The sequence below is a fragment of the Phoca vitulina genome, unplaced genomic scaffold (genome assembly GCF_004348235.1).
Source record: "Phoca vitulina isolate PV1807 unplaced genomic scaffold, GSC_HSeal_1.0 scaffold3, whole genome shotgun sequence".
Classification (NCBI taxonomy): Eukaryota; Metazoa; Chordata; class Mammalia; order Carnivora; family Phocidae; genus Phoca; species Phoca vitulina.
Genome location: NW_022589706.1, coordinates 31,800,091 through 31,816,292, shown reverse-complemented (window position 1 = coordinate 31,816,292; position 16,202 = coordinate 31,800,091). Strand labels below are relative to the sequence as shown.

Below are 16,202 nucleotides of genomic sequence, written 5' to 3'. Positions count from 1 at the left end.
ACTTTACTTGGATCCATCAGAGGAATCACTATTCTGTGTCAGCTATAGCCTTACAAAAAGTATTTCTTAAGTATTAAGACTTGAAAGTCAAAATGACAGTTTACCCATGGGCTGCAGAATAGATGTTGTGTTAGCAGGCATGAATATAACATAATGTCATTGTACACCTCCATAAGAGTTCTTGGCTGACCAGGTGCATTGTCAATGAGCAATCATAACGAAAAGAATCTCTTTTTCTGAACAGTAGGTCTCAACAGTGGGCTTAAAATATTCAGTAAACCACGTTGTAAACAGTTATACTCTCAACCAGGTGTTGTTTTCCCACTTATAGAGAACTTATAGGGCCCTTAAGGGCCCTAGGATTTTCAGAATGGTAAACGAGCATTGACTTCAACTTCAAGTCACCAGCTGTGTTAGCCGCTAACAAGAGTCATCTGCCTTTGGAAGCTTTGAAGTCAGGCATTGACTTCTCCTCTCCAGCTATGAAGCTCCTAGATGGCATCTTCCAATGTAAGGCTGTTTTGTCTCCATTGAAAATCTGTTGTTTAGTATAGACACTTCCTGAATTATCTTAGCTAGATCATCTGGATAAGTTGCTGCAGCTTCTACTTCAGCGCTTGCGGCTTCACCTTGCCCTTTGATGTTATGAAAATGGCTTCTTTCCTTAAATTGCATGAACCAGCCTCTGCTAGCTTCAAACTTTTCTTCTGCAGCTTCCTCATCTCTCAGCCTTCATAGAATTTAAGAGAGTTAGGGCCTTGCTCTGGATGAGGCTTTGGCTTAGGGGAATGTTGTGGCTGGTTTGATCCTCTATCCAGACCACTCGAACTTTATGCATATCAGCAATAAGGCTGTTCTGCTTTCTTATGATTCATGTGGTCACTGGAGTAGCACTTTTAATTTCCTTCAAGAACTTTTCCTTTGCATTCACAACTTGCTAACTGTTTGGCACAAGAGCCCTAGTTTTTAGCCTATCTCAACTTTCAACATGCCTTCCTCACTAAGCTTAATCATTTGTAGCTTTTGATTTAAAGTGAGAGAGTGGGGCTCTTCCTTTCATGTGAACACTTGGAGGCCATTGTAGGTTTATTAACTGGCCTAATTTCAATATTGTTGTGTCTCAGCAAATAGGGAGGCTGGAGGAGAGGGAGAGAGATGGAGGAATAGCTGGCTGCTTCATATGGACATGGATTGTGACACCCCAAAACAATTACAATAATACATCAAAGATCACTGATCACAGATCACCATAACAAATATAAAAATAATGAAAAAGCTTGAAATTTTGTGAGAATTGTGAAAATGTGGCACAGAGATATGAAGTGAGTAAATGCTTTTGGAAAAATGGGGTCAATAGACTTGCTCAATGCAGGGTTGCCACTAACCTTCAATTTTAAAAACTGCAGAATCTGTGAAGTGTGATAAAATGAGGTATCCCTGTATAGTATTTGTGTTGATTGCTCAGTTCATCAAAATGATTGTTCCAATAGTGTAGATATCTTTTTAGTTTTCCCTTTTCTTTTAGATTGAGTTTGTTTTGATCAGATTCTGTTCTCACTTTTCCTAATTAGAATTTTGAAGGACCAAGTCTTACTTATCTCTGCAATCTCATTGTGTAGCCCGGAGTCTAGCACAGAGTTGACACTTTATCATCCATTCATGATATGAACATATTTATATGCAGTAAACATTCAACAAATAGAAATTTTCTATCTCTTATGGGCTGGGCACCACGCTGGGGATAGAATAGTGCATATGGTTATATGCCATACTTACAATTTAATGAGAGACAATGACACATCAGTGTGATAAACCCTGCCATGTGTGAGCACAGAGTGCTGAGGGAACACCTGTTTTGGTAAAAAGACGAAGATTTCCAGAGAAAGTGCTATTAAAGCTGAGACCTCAGGGAAGAGATAAACAGGGGCAAAGGATTAGGGAACTGGTAGAAAAGGAAGGCATTCCTAGCAGAAAGACATTCTGGACCTGCAGTTTGTTTGGTTTGGAGTTTTGTTAGAGCATTTAGTTATGTGAGGAAGTGAGAGTCAGAGGAATACGGGGAGGGAAGGGATGAAGGAGAAATGTTCAATCAACACTGAAGCAATTATTTTAAGAAACAATATAACACACAATGCAATTCATTAAGAATTTCTAAGATGAGGGCACCTGGGTGGCTCAGTTGGTTAAGCGACTGCTTTCAGCTCAGGTCATGATCCTGGAGTTCTGGGATCGAGTTCCGGGATCGAGTCCCGCATAGGGCTCCCTGCTCAGCAGGGAGTCTTCTTCTCCCTCTGACCCTCCCCCCTCTCATGTGCTCTCTCTCTCTCTCTCATTTTCTCTCTCTCAAATAAATAAAATCTTTAAAAAAAGAAAAAATTTCTAAGATGATTCATTTAGAGTATGAATTTTAGACCATTTATCTTATAAGCATATTTTATGTAATTAAAAAATTAAAATGGATTTTAACCTGATAATATTGGCGACCTCATATTCATAAATACATATGCATATGTATTATATGTCCACTTCATTGCGATTCTATGGTCTGTACCATACTTATCATTAGGGATATTTGCCTCATGATAAATGGGCTTCATTAGTAGTGGTTTGAGGCATTATTATTTATTCATCTATAAAGGTTATAAAGCTCCTATTAATTCATTTTCCAGGAACTATTATTTTAAATTCCAAATACTTTGCGCTGTTAGCTTTTAAATGAATAAGGTGAAAATTAATTCTACTTCTTAATTTGATCAGTTTATAAATTTGGGGGGCAATAGGCTCATATAAGAGGATTGCATGAAGATGCATACTGTAAACCCAGTTTTAAGTCTCAGTCTTAGAAGATATGTGTTGTGTTCCTTCATTGGTCCACTAGGTTCTCTCAGTCTCAGGTAACCTAACTTCAAAACTGACATAACATTTTCTGTGGATGTCGCTTATAAGGATAAATTAATTAAATATTATTTATAACTCTCCAAAGAATAATGTATTATTTATAAAAAATTGAGGTTAGTACTGTTATCTCAAATCCACTACTTTTTTTTTTTTTTTTTTGGTGGATTCAGAGAAGGAATCCTAAGTAGGCATTTAGAATTAAAAAAAAAGTCTATACATTATTTTATCTATTAGTGGATAAAGTTCATCTGTAATATTATTATAATCATAGAAACAAACTACTTTGTGTCACAGTATACTCTTTTCACTTTTGTATTTTATAATCAATGATTCTTCATGTTTTTGAACACAAAAGGATGCCTGAGGTGGATAGCCACTAGAAAGGAGATTTCTCATTTGCACTGCTATCCTAGGTAACTTTTTTTTTTTTTTTTTTTTTAAGGGAGACGGAGAATCTTAGGCAGCCTCCATACCCAGAGCCAGCCATCTTGGGGCTGGGCCTGTATCTTACCACCCTGAGATCATGACTCTGAGATCATGACCCAGAGATCATGATCTGAGCCAAAATCAAGAGTCCGTGTTTAATGGACTGGGCCACGCAGGCGCCTCCATCCTAACTCTTTATCACAAATAATGATGATCTTGCAGACTGTACCTGTGCTACGTACAGGTGGAAATTAGTGAGCTTAAATTCATATAATTTTCACTTGTGGCTTGACTCTTGGGGTTAGAAGTGGAGTTGAAAGGAAAATGGAGAGATTAATGAAGGCACTGATCAGAATTGGAAAGTAGGAACAGGGAGTAAGTTTCCTCCCTGGTTGCATCTTTTCCTCCATAAACATTTATTAAGCATTTTCTATGAATCAAATAATGAAAAGATGAGAGAAGAAAAAAGTTACGTTACGTACAATCCTTTGTTAATTTTGTGAACCGAAATCAGATTTTAAAGATTCTTCAGTTATGCGTATCGCATGCAGTTAAATATGCAATCATGACAACTGATTGCAATAGAGCTTCGGGCATTTCGCCCTTCACTTCAACAACTATGGTGAAAGCGCCGCAAGAGATTCACAGCCATGTAGTCTGCAATCACTGCTCGCACGCCAACATTTGTAGTAATTTCAGATAGGAGCCTCGCATTTTTGTTATAATCCAAACTTTACTACCTTCCCCCTGATGCCCACTGCTCCCTGCTCCACTTCCCACCTTAATGCAAGCGTACCTCCCCGCCCCGCCCGCCCCAAACAAACACCCCCTTTCCTCCCCAACCAAATTAATTTTACTGGGTGACCAGGGAGAAGAATAAGGAAGGAAGGTAGGGAAGACGGAAGAGAAGGAAGAAGGGAGGGACGGAGGGACGGACGGCTGGAAGGAATGAAATGAATGAAGGAGAGACGCTGTCCTTTTCCCCGTGTTTTCGGTTCCCTGCTCGCTTTCCCCGCCGGCTGCCAAGTAGCATCTCCTCCCAGCTCGGCCCCCGCCCCGCCCCCTAGCGTCGGAGCCCCGCAGCCAGCGGCTGGCGCCTATCTCTTTAAGTGACAGCTGTGGCTCGGGTCCCAGTCCGGAGCTTGACGTCAGTGCCGCCGCCCCGGCTGCGAGGAGTAGTTAGCGCCACCGTCCGCGCTCGGAGCTGGCTGCGCGCTCGCAAGCTGCTGGGGCGGCGAGTTTTCTTTGCTCCGGCCCCTCCTCCCGCCCTCCCCGCGGGGAGCCGAGCGGCCGCCTAACAGCCTCTCGCAAGTCTCTCTCACACTTCCCCGCCGTCACCCCAAAGGAGCAGCCGCTCCTCCTCGCGCCTCTGCCGCCGCCGCGGCGCCCGCGAAGCTCTTCTCCCGCGCTTCGCTCCCCCGATGGAGCCCGGGCGCCGCCGCCGCCGCCGCTGCCCCGAGCCCTGAACGGGGACGCCCCGGCCGAAAGAACGTGCCGCCCGGCCCGAGGGCGCACCAGGCACACGCCAAGGCCTAGGGCCGCCGAGGGTGGAAGGCGCGGGCTTCGGGAAGGAGAAAGTGCTGCTCTCCCGGGTCACTTGGCCGGCGGCGGGGGGACCATGGCTTTGAAGGACACGGGCAGTGGCGGCAGCACCATCCTGCCCATTAGCGAGATGGTCTCCTCGTCCAGCTCGCCGGGCGCGTCTGCGGCCGCCGCCCCGGGGCCCTGTGTGCCCTCGCCCTTCCCCGAGGTAGTGGAGCTCAACGTGGGAGGCCAGGTCTATGTGACCAAGCACTCGACGTTGCTCAGCGTCCCGGACAGCACTCTGGCCAGTATGTTCTCGCCCTCTAGCCCCCGGGGCGGCGCCCGACGCCGAGGAGAGCTGCCCAGGGACAGCCGGGCGCGCTTCTTCATCGACCGGGACGGCTTCCTCTTCAGGTACGTGCTGGATTATCTGCGGGACAAGCAGCTCGCGCTGCCGGAGCACTTCCCCGAGAAGGAGCGGCTCCTGCGCGAGGCCGAGTACTTCCAGCTCACCGACCTGGTCAAGCTGCTGTCGCCCAAGGTCACCAAGCAGAACTCACTCAACGACGAGGGCTGCCAGAGCGACCTGGAAGACAACGTCTCCCAGGGCAGCAGCGACGCGCTGTTGCTGCGTGGGGCGGCCGCAGCCGCGCCCTCGGGCCCGGGAGCGCACGGCGGCGGCGGCGGCGGAGGCGGCGCGCCGGACAAGCGCTCGGGCTTCCTCACGCTCGGCTACCGCGGCTCCTACACCACGGTGCGAGACAACCAGGCGGACGCCAAGTTCCGGCGTGTGGCGCGCATCATGGTGTGCGGGCGCATCGCGCTGGCCAAGGAGGTCTTCGGGGACACGCTCAACGAGAGCCGCGACCCTGACCGGCCGCCCGAGAAGTACACGTCCCGCTTCTACCTCAAGTTCACCTACTTGGAGCAGGCTTTCGATCGCCTGTCCGAGGCTGGCTTCCACATGGTGGCGTGTAACTCCTCGGGCACCGCCGCCTACGTCAACCAGTACCGCGAAGACAAGATCTGGAGCAGCTACACCGAGTACATCTTTTTCCGTAAGTTCCCGGTCTCCGCATCTCCTACTTCTCCCCGCCCCTTCGCCGACCCGCGGCGGGTTTGAGCCCGGCTGGAACCCAGACGGGGCCGGTGTCCCGGGCGGGAGCTGGTTAACTAGTAAGTGCGAGGGGCTTTCCCTGCACGGCCCCGTCACGCTGCAGACACAATTTACGGTTTCGTCCCTTGTGATCTCCCTTTCGATTCCCGTCTTCTTCAACTCGAGAGCACGCAATTCCCAACCAGTCCTCTTTCTTAACTTCATTGATTTTGCCCTCTCACCCTGCCCTGCTCTTGGAGGCGCTGGGCTCCCTTCTGCCGAGGGCGGGGGGAAGACGGGAGCCCAAAGCTGCGCGCATAGGTCCTCTTCCTTCTCTCTGCTTCCACGGAATTCCTGGGGGTTAACTTATGTGGGTCTCAGAGGTGTCCCTACAGAGGGCAGTTTGGCATCGAGGCATTACGGCGCACGTCAGGATCATCTCCAGTTGGTGCCTGTCTGGCGCAGGAGCTTACAATTACGGGTGTTTTCGCAAGGGGGCAACGAGAGAGGGGGCCACCGTGCCTTCTGAGCTGCCCAGGGGGGCGGGGCGTGAGAGCAGCTGGTGGGAAAGAGGTGTCCATCGACTCACAGAAACCTCAGATTTCCCCCACGCCGGTTGTCAGTAACTGCTGGGTGTTCTGAACAGCGGAGGGTGGAGGGAACTGGAGTTTGGATGTCTTCTGCTGTCAGGGTTGGAGATTAGGAACGGACGTTGTGCGTGTGCGTGTGAGTGAGATTGTGTTTCCTTTCTGGGCACCTCAAGTGCAAAAGGGGGATTGAGTCCACTTTCCCAGGGGGGAATGAAATGCCGTGGTTTTCTGAAATGAGAGAATGCGGGTGAGGATCCCGAAAGCATTTGGCATGGTGCTTTTTGTAGTGCGCTTCCGGAGGGGGCTCTGTGGATCAAGTTCAAGGACTACACCAAATATCACTGGGGCTGGGAGGATGGGCTCAGCACAGTAATCAGTGACGCTTACCAAACGAGGAGGGCCACAACCAGAGAGCTATTTGGACAAATGAAAAGCCAGCTGGGATGGCAGCAGGAACATCATTTGGCAAACGTTTGTTCTTTGGCTAAACACAAGAAACTTTAAAACTTGCCTGTAGAGTTAGGGAGAATATCATTGATAGCTTATGATAGAAATAGACCAGCTTTAATTGTATCTATTTCTTTTGGTAATTCACTCACTGGGAACTAGACAATTTATTGCACTCTATTTTGACTTGAGAAGTGGAAAGGACTTTTTTTTCTTTTTTTTGCACAGGTGCAAGCTTGATTGGGAGGTGCTCATTGTATGTTCTAGTAACCTTGGAGATATGGTGACACAACACACCACACAGGGCCTTAGTGTTAGATTGTCTTTTTTAATAGTGCTGGATTTCCCGTGAAAACCATTTCACAGAGAAGCAAAGAAAGTGCATGTTGTAGTGGTAGATAAAAATCTAATTGTCTTCATTATATCAAGGTATTATTTGTTGCACAGTAAAAAAGTTTGATAGAAAAGTAGCCTAAAGGAAGGTGATATTTTATTGCTTACATAAAATTGGGATCCCTTCAATAGATATTAAGTAATTAAAACATTTTTTAGCATCACTGTTTACATCTTATCCTTTATCAGTGGGACCTTTATTAGCATTTTAGCTCTTAAACATTTATGTCATTCCAACATGGGTGTACTTCCAAGCATTTTAGAAGATGAGATGAACTTTTGACTCTCTTTTGACTAGAGGTTTTTGTTAGAGAAGATAGGAGCATAAGTGCTCAGTGGTTAAGATTCTTGCATTTTGCGATCTTTCACAGTGTTGGCCTTTCTTTTTCCCCTAGAGAGTTGTGGACTTGAACATGTTTATTTTGTTTATAAAGAGAACATAGGTTGTCTCTAAATTTTGAAAACACGTCCTTAAAATACTTTATTGCAGTGGGAAACTCATGCAATTTAACTAATAAGGTAATTTGAGAGATATTTGGAATTTAGGATATTTAACTTCTGGAGCCAGAAGAAGGGTTAAATAAAATAAAATATCTGTGTTACAAATAACTATGTGCAGAGTACTCACATAACTAATGAGCTCTGAGCTTCATTCATAAAAGTCCTAGAAGTCTAAGCAACCCACAGCCTTCTTCATTGATTATTCTGTGGGGGAAGATACACAATCCCAGGTTAAATAATGTTCTCCTGAAGTGGTATTCTAGTCATTGACTAACTAAATGTAATATAAAACCTATTTGTGATGTAAAATTTATCTTGAATCCTATTGTATATGCATTTATTTTATGTTTTGTATAGATTGTAGCATATTTTCACAGATTATTTTGCACAGGATTTCTTTTAATATTGGTGAATGAAAATACACTGTAAAGTTTTTATATTTCCATTCCCTTCAGCTTAAGTAATGATATAAGTATACAGAGTATAATTATTTTGTTTAGCAGTCTCTATTTAAGAAAACTATTCAGTATTATTCATAAAAACAAAATTAGTGAATGAACTTGTTTGTCCACTATGTTTTAGAGGTAGAAGGAGGTCGTATTGTTTTTTATTTCCCCTTTGACACAGTTTTTTCAACAAATATTTATTTTAGTGTATAACATGTATCAGTCATTTTAACCCCTTTTAAAATTCTGGCTATGTGTGAAATTAGCAGCATAAAGATGCTCTGAAAACTATAGAATTGTAGTTTATACACTGGAACATCAATTTCAGCTCCTTACTCCCCCTCCCCCTTTGCCCCTGAATTTCTATATAGATGGGAAGAGAGTGGCAAATGGTTTGGTAATCTCAGACACTGCCATGGCCAAATGTGTGATCTTGCTTAAATTATTTACTTTTTCTGAGTCTCCATTCCTCTACCTGTATTACAATGGGGGTTATTATAGTTCCAATTTTTTTTTTTAAGATTTTATTTATTTATTTGGCAGAGAGAGACACAGCCAGAGAGGGAACACAAGCAGGGGCAGAGGGAGAGGGAGAAGCAGGCTCCCCGCTGAGCAAGGAGCCCGATGCCAGACTCTATCCCAGGATCCTGGGACCATGACTAGAGTGGAAGGCAGACGTCTAACTGACTGAGCCACCCAGGCGTCCCTATAGTACCAATTTTATAGGATTTGAGAATACATGTAAAGTCCTTAGACCAGTGCTTGACATATAATAAAAGCTTAACAAATCTTAGTGGTTACAATTTTAAGTCATATTATACCAAGTTTATTATTCTTGTCAATATTAAATTTTAACTTTGTTACATACTAAGTAGAGTTGATTTAATTATAAAGTTTATTAGAAAATTATTTTGCAATTCAGTGATAACAATAAACTTTCAAAAGTTTGACATGACCAATTTAATAACAAGTTCTTTCTTGGAACTTGGATTTTTCAGGCCAAGTTCAAGTCACCTAGGTTTGCCAGTCATACTACAGTTAGTTTTTTGGGTCAACTCCAACAGAACTCTTTTCTCTTTCAGGGCCAAGAAGTGTTTTAATGCTGTCTACTAGGACTTGAAAGTTTGGTAATATTTTCTGACAAACACTGAGCTAGATTCATTATCTCCTAAGTGCTGGTATCCAGGTCATTGGGTTCCAGTGCTCAAGGTTATATACAGGCTATTAAACATTTAACACCAACTTCATTTGGCTGGATGGACACTTTTATCTATTCTCAGTGTTAACTCATTATTTTACCAAGTCTTTTAGACTCTGCAACCTATACTAATGATATTACCATTCCATATCACTCTTTTAATACTGAAGATTGTCTTTTCTCGAAGGAAAGCAGAGTGATTTCTGTGCTTTTTGTTTTTTGGGTGGAGGGTGTCTGTTAAGTGTGCTTGTGGCTGTTTTTAGCTGTATCTAGAAGACAAGGCATTTTATGTTGGCATCGTACTACATCGACAATAAACAGTTATAGGCTTGGCATGTGATATGTAGACTACCCATAGTTAAAATAAACATTATATATATCCTTTATTTCTCACAATCAGGTGTTTACAGAATGGTAGTACTGCTCTTATTTCAAGTGCTTCCAGTTCTGTACTCCATAGGTTGGTTGAGTAATATTTGGTGTGAAAGTATGCATTTCTCTAGGATGCACTTGATATACTTTAAGTTTGGTGTACATTTTTTTGTTGTGACATATGAGAGTACCAGATCTAGGAATTAATGCTATTATTGAACTGGGCTGTGAATTCTGATTTGTCAAAATGGGTTCTTATATCTACTCTTTCAAATCTGTTCTGATTTACTTGACTGTGTTGGGTTGAAGATAGCTAGCTGAGTTGAAAATATTCAAATAGCTATTTAGTCCTATGTTAGCAGCCCTGTTGTATTCAAAGCTTTCTAACAAACATCTTCAAAAAGTTATCTATTTAGATGCATACCTTTATTTTATTTATTTATTTATTTTATTATGTTATGTTAATCACCATACATCATTAGTTTTTGATGTAGTGTTCCATGATTCATTGTTTCCGCATAACACCCAGTGCTCCATGCAGAACGTGCCCTCTTTAATACCCATCACCAGGCTAACCCATCCTCCCACCCCCCCTCCCCTCTAGAACCCTCAGTTTGTTTTTCAGAGTCCATCATCTCTCATGGTTCGTCTCCCCCTCCGATTTCCCCCCCTTCATTCTTTCCCTCCTGCTATCTTCTTCTTTTTCTTTTTTTTTAACTTATATTGCATTATTTGTTTCAGAGGTAAAGAATTTTATAAAAGAAAAGTAAAATTAAAAAAATCACCAACAGTAACTGCTAATAAAATCTTGATTTATTCTCTTCCAGTCTTTTTTCTATGCATTGTTGTTGTACTATACAAGTGGTTTGTATGCTGTCTCTGTTTTGTTTTGTACATTTATTATACTTATTGACATTTCCCCCATGACATTAACATTTTTACTGACATCTTAGATAATAAAAGTATAATACATGTCCTTCACCACAGACAGTATTATAAATAAATGTTGATGTTAAATACTTTCCCTGTAAGCTTAGGAAAAAAGTTGATTTTTTTTCAAAATACAGAACGTGTAATAAAAAGAACATTTACTGTATACCTAATTTTTTGATGTGCTTTATACACATTACTTATTTACTTCTTCCTTGAGCTTGGTTCCCTGATGCTCCAGTTAGGAAACTATGATTTGAAAAGGTTAAATAACATCCCTGGGTCATAGACCTATATGGGGCTGTGATGGAATTTGAATAGTTCTTACTTCAAAGCCCTTCCTCCTAAACATATAAAAACTATACCTGTTTCATGCAATTTGACAAGTATATTTCAATGTCCACTGAGTACTTAGAGTTGCTCTATAAGCAAAAAAAGGTAGTGTGAACTATGTATGAATGAATCAAATATTTCTACATTAAATTTCCATAAGAATACAGTAAATACATATTTTGTGTCTTTATTTGATAGAAGGGTTAATTTTTATTGCATAAGGCTACCATATTTATGAATGTTTTTTAAACTAAAGAAAACAAACCATTTGACTCAATTCAGGACTTTTTTGGGGGAACAAGTAATATTTATAAGTTTGATAAACTGGCTTAAATTTAGACAGTGCTAAGGTAGTCGCATACTCCTTTTCTATAGAAAATTCATTTTCACTTTGTGTATTAGAACTCATTTTATATGTTTATATGTTCTTTTCTTAGAAGGTGGCATAATGAAGAGGCAGAATTTTAGTTGAAATCAGTTTTGTTAATTACATATAGTCTGTTGGTTCTGGATATTGGTTAATGACATTAAATTATATACTTAGTATAATTAAGTTCAAAACAGTATTAAATACCAGCTGGGTGTTGAGATTGACTCTCCCTCTCTATATATAATCTGTATATTATATGTATTGTATATAAATGTGTATTTGAAGTACTTGGAAAGTAGCATTATAGATTACCCTTCAATTTATATTTATTTACAGGTGTCATTTTCAAACCCTTGTTTGAATTGACTTCAGGGTATTTGAGTAAACTGTCAGCATTTAGTAGCAGCCACTATCCTGCAATACATGCTGGTGGCTTTTCCAGTCGAGTTCATTCTTTTAGTAGTGAGAGGTTGTGCCATCGGAGGTTTTGAAAGGAGTTGCCGAAAGATGAGAATAACTGTATTCATAGGATTTCAAAGTTGCTCCAACAGATTAATTGCTTTACAAGTTCTAAGGGTAATGGTGAACCTCTCTAGCTGCTGACTTGATATACATGTCTTGTGCCTATCAGCTGTAAACTTCTCATCATTCACTTTTGTGTGGGAGCATTTCATGAAATCTAATTATCCTACAAGGCTAGTTGTATTTTGCACCTTCAAAAACAAAAATAGATGAAGTATTTTATGCTGAGCTTGTATTATTTACAAGGTTGTATCCTAACCCATTGGGTTTAAGTGTATTCCTTGGTATCATAGTCATGCAACACTGAGTGACCCTTGCTGAAAATCCTTTTGCATTTAGTCTCTGCGCTTGCCTAGGTGAAGAGTCCATACTGCATTTCCTACAATATGCAATTTCCTTTCTCTCTCTTTATTCCTTTCTTGATAGATCCCATTTTTCCTAACTTTATTGAGCTATAATTGATATGCAACATTTAGTAAGTTTAAAGTATACAACATGTTCATTTGATACATTTATATCTTGCAATATGATTACCGCTATAGCATTGGCCAATACCTCAATATCACATAATTACCATTCTTTTTTGTGGCCGGAACGTGTAAGATCTACTTTAACAACCTTCAAGTATATAGTACATTATTGTTAACTATAATCACAATGCTGTGCATTAGATTCCCAGAACTTAATGATCTGGTAACTGGAAGTTTGTACCCTTTGACCAACATCTCCCCATTTCCCCCATCTGTCAGCCCTTGGTAACCACCATTCTGTACTGTTTCTACAAGCTTTTTCTTAGATTCCATGTATAATTGGTATCATAAGGTATTTGTCTTTCTCTATCTGACTTATCTCACTTAGCATAATGCCCTCAAGGTGTGTACATGTTGTCACAAACGGCAGGATTTCTTTCTTTCTCTTGGCTAAATGATATTCCATTGGATATATACCACACCTTTTGTATCTGTTCTTCCATTGACGGACACTTAGGTTGGTTCCGTATCTTGGCTGGTGTGAATAGTGCTGCAATAAACATGGGAGTACAGATATCTCTTTGAGATCCTGTTTTCCTTTCCTTTGGCTATGTATCCAGAAGTGGCTTTGCTGGATCATGTGACAATCTCATTTCATATTGATCTTCTGCATTAGTCCTCTCCTTGAAAATTGACACCAAGTCTTACTTTTGTGTTCTCAGCTCCCAGTGCAGTGGCTAATACACATTAAACACTCAACAAATATTTGTTTTTTGAAAAAGAGTGCAAATTAATGAATGAACTAGATATGTTGGCGGTTCCATTAAGGTAGTTACTGAATTAAGATTTAGTATCACTTCAATTTATTTATTTATTTATTTTAAAGATTTTTATTTATTTGAAAGAGAGAGAAGGAACAAGCAGGGAGGAGGGGCAAAGGAAGTGGAAGAAGCAGGCTTCCCGCTGAGCAGGGTTGGATCCCAAGACCCTGCAAGGGCTTGATCCCAGGAGTCTGGGATCATGACCTGAGCCAAAGGCAGCCGCTTAACTAACTGAGCCACCCAGGTGCCCCATCACTTCAATTTAAATAGAACTTATTGAGCAATTACCAGGCTACACCACCATGGGACAAGACATACAAATATGAATGAAAGAGGCCTTGCATTTAAATGGTGATCTCAGTGAACTTTGTGTAATTATGAATTATGTTACTAGGTATGAGTGTATTAGCAAGAGGCATGAGTAAAGACGTGAGAAGTTGTTACACAGGCACCTATAAAGAATAAAAATAAGTAAAAAACAAAAATAGAGGCAGATTAAAATAATGTTATAAATGAACTTGTTAGCATTGTAAACATACACACAGATCCCCACACACATTTATTTATATTTAAATGATGTGAAGAATGTTGGGCAAATGCTCTGAGCTGCAACCTATCTGCAGTCACATTGCTGAGTACTTGCCTTTCAAAACATCTTAGATGTAGAGTGGCTGCTACCTCCAGACATAGTCAGACCCTATTGTGGTGTAATATAAGGTCAGGAATTATGTGACTATACTGGTAGGTATTTACAAAGGTGAGGATCTGGTTAATTCTATATTGCAATCTCAACTCTTAGTTTTTAAAAGTTACTTTAAAATACACTTAACAGCTTTGCTATTTTATGATCAGTATTGCAATATCAATTTTACTTATATTCATTAACCTTGTGTCAAGATAGTTAATAAAAATAAATCAACTTTGCTGGCTATTGCCAGCACACACTTCATGATAATGGTAGGATGCTCATTATTTCGGTGTTTATTCACCAAATTTAGTTCAATGCTTGTTCAGCAGTTAACTTAGAATGCTATTTCCACCATATTGTAACCATTCTCACATTAAAATCTATTTACATTGGGGGAAAAACTAAGCTAAATACAACAGAAGAAAATAAGTAAAAAAAAAATATAGTGTCGACTTTTTGTCACCAAAATAGTGAGTGATTTAACCATTCAGTTGTGTTACTTCCATTTCTTTCACAAGTTAAAATAGCCAAAGCTTGAGCATAGATGGAATTCAGAATGTATTGCTCTTTCTCATCATTTTGTATAATTAGACAGCTATAATTTCTGTATGAGGAGAATAGGAAGAGTAGGAGTGTGTTTAGGGGGAGACAATCCCAGAATCTGCTGGCTCCCACTCCGAAGAAGTAAAAGCCTTGAACACTACGAATAGTTCAGTACTTCTTGGTCAGATTCCTTGACAAATTCTGGATCTAGCTTTGTTATCTTAGGAAAATAATTTAATCTCCCTCTTGAAGGGAAAGTGAGGGAAACAATAATACTCATAGGTTTGTTATGAGGATTAAATGAAGTAATCCATATAAAACAGAAGAATAATAGGCACAAATTAAATGCTCAATATAGGTTAGGGCCTCAGATCATGTAACTAATCCCATTTCTCTACATTATTAATTCTCAGCACCAGATTTCTTCTCTTTTTCTTTTTGAGGTAATCAATAGCAAATACCAATTTAAATTGCTCTGAAAAGGTCCCATCATCATTAGTGAAATTTTACAAAAAAATACTGAGTAAGTATAAAATCAATGTCAAAATATTATTAAAATAAGTTTATTCTAGTTGGTTCTTCATTGCTTAGGAGAAAAACGTACTTTTCTAGGTTTGGTGCTGGTCACTGGTCAATTTTGACACAATTAAGAATATTGTTATTCACTGGTTATTGTCTAAACTATGGCATGTATTTAGGCAAAGCACCTCTTAATCATACTCCATATTTATATTTCTGGTGAATGCATTTAGCTTTGATTTTTTAGCAATTTTGTGCAAGAGAACAAATTGTCACAGAGCCAGGTGGGCTCAAACATTGCTCAGAATTTGGGCACCTGGCCAAAAATTTTAGGCTAGAAATTGGATTTAAATACATATTTCTACAATTTTGAGAAAACTGTGTTAACTTTCAACTCATTAGCTCCTATTGAAACTCTGCTACACATTTTGAATATAAGCTTTTTAGTTACTGAAAGTCCAGGTATTTGAAGAAAGCAGAGAGATCTAAGGCAGATGCTCACAGCCATTTAGAAGTAACTCTCCCATATTTCGACCTCTTTTCTCCTGGTTGGTGAAAACTGCATCTAGGATGTCTCTGCGGGTGGAGGGTAAGGATTCATACATATAATTTCAGTGATTTCTGTATTTTTAAGTTTAAGGGGCATAGTGTGTTACTTTGATACATTTATATATCGTAATATGATTGCCCATGTAGCGATATTTATCACATCATATAATTATAGTGCAATATTATTGTCTGTATTCAATATACTGTGCCTTAGATCTCTATGGCTTATTTACTGCTGGTTATAGTTTGTACCCTTAAACATCATCCTCTTAGTGCTCCCCCCGTACAATCCCCTGGTAATCACCATTTTACTCCATTTTTTTACAGGTTTAACTTTTTAAGATTCCACATATAAGTGATATCATACAGTACTTGTTTTTGTTTGACTTATGTTGCTTAGCATAACATGCTCAAGGTCCATCCATGTTGTCACAAAGAGTAGTATATTCTCCTTTCTCATGGCTAAATAATACTATACTGTGTGTATGTACCACATCTTTTTTATTTATGTATCCATTGGTGGACATTTCCAGACATTTCCATCTCTTGGCTCTTGTGAGTGATTC

The 16,202-nt window shown here is 40.4% G+C and overlaps 1 protein-coding gene across 7 annotated transcripts in view; it reads left to right on the top strand.

Annotated features, from left to right (window-relative positions):
- The first annotated feature begins 4,315 nt into the window (after positions 1-4,315).
- KCTD8 (potassium channel tetramerization domain containing 8) overlaps positions 4,316-16,202 on the top strand; it is a 233,514-nt gene continuing 221,627 nt past the window's right edge. For 6 of the 7 annotated variants that reach the window (XR_004298849.1, XM_032400287.1, XM_032400286.1 and 3 more), the window contains exon 1: positions 4,316-5,906. Coding sequence is in view for 6 of the 7 variants with exons in the window: in XM_032400287.1 (XP_032256178.1) it covers positions 4,943-5,906 (964 nt within the window). In the remaining variant the exon portion in view is untranslated. The remainder of the gene's footprint in view (positions 5,907-16,202) is intronic. The other variant, XM_032400282.1, reaches the window with a different exon arrangement.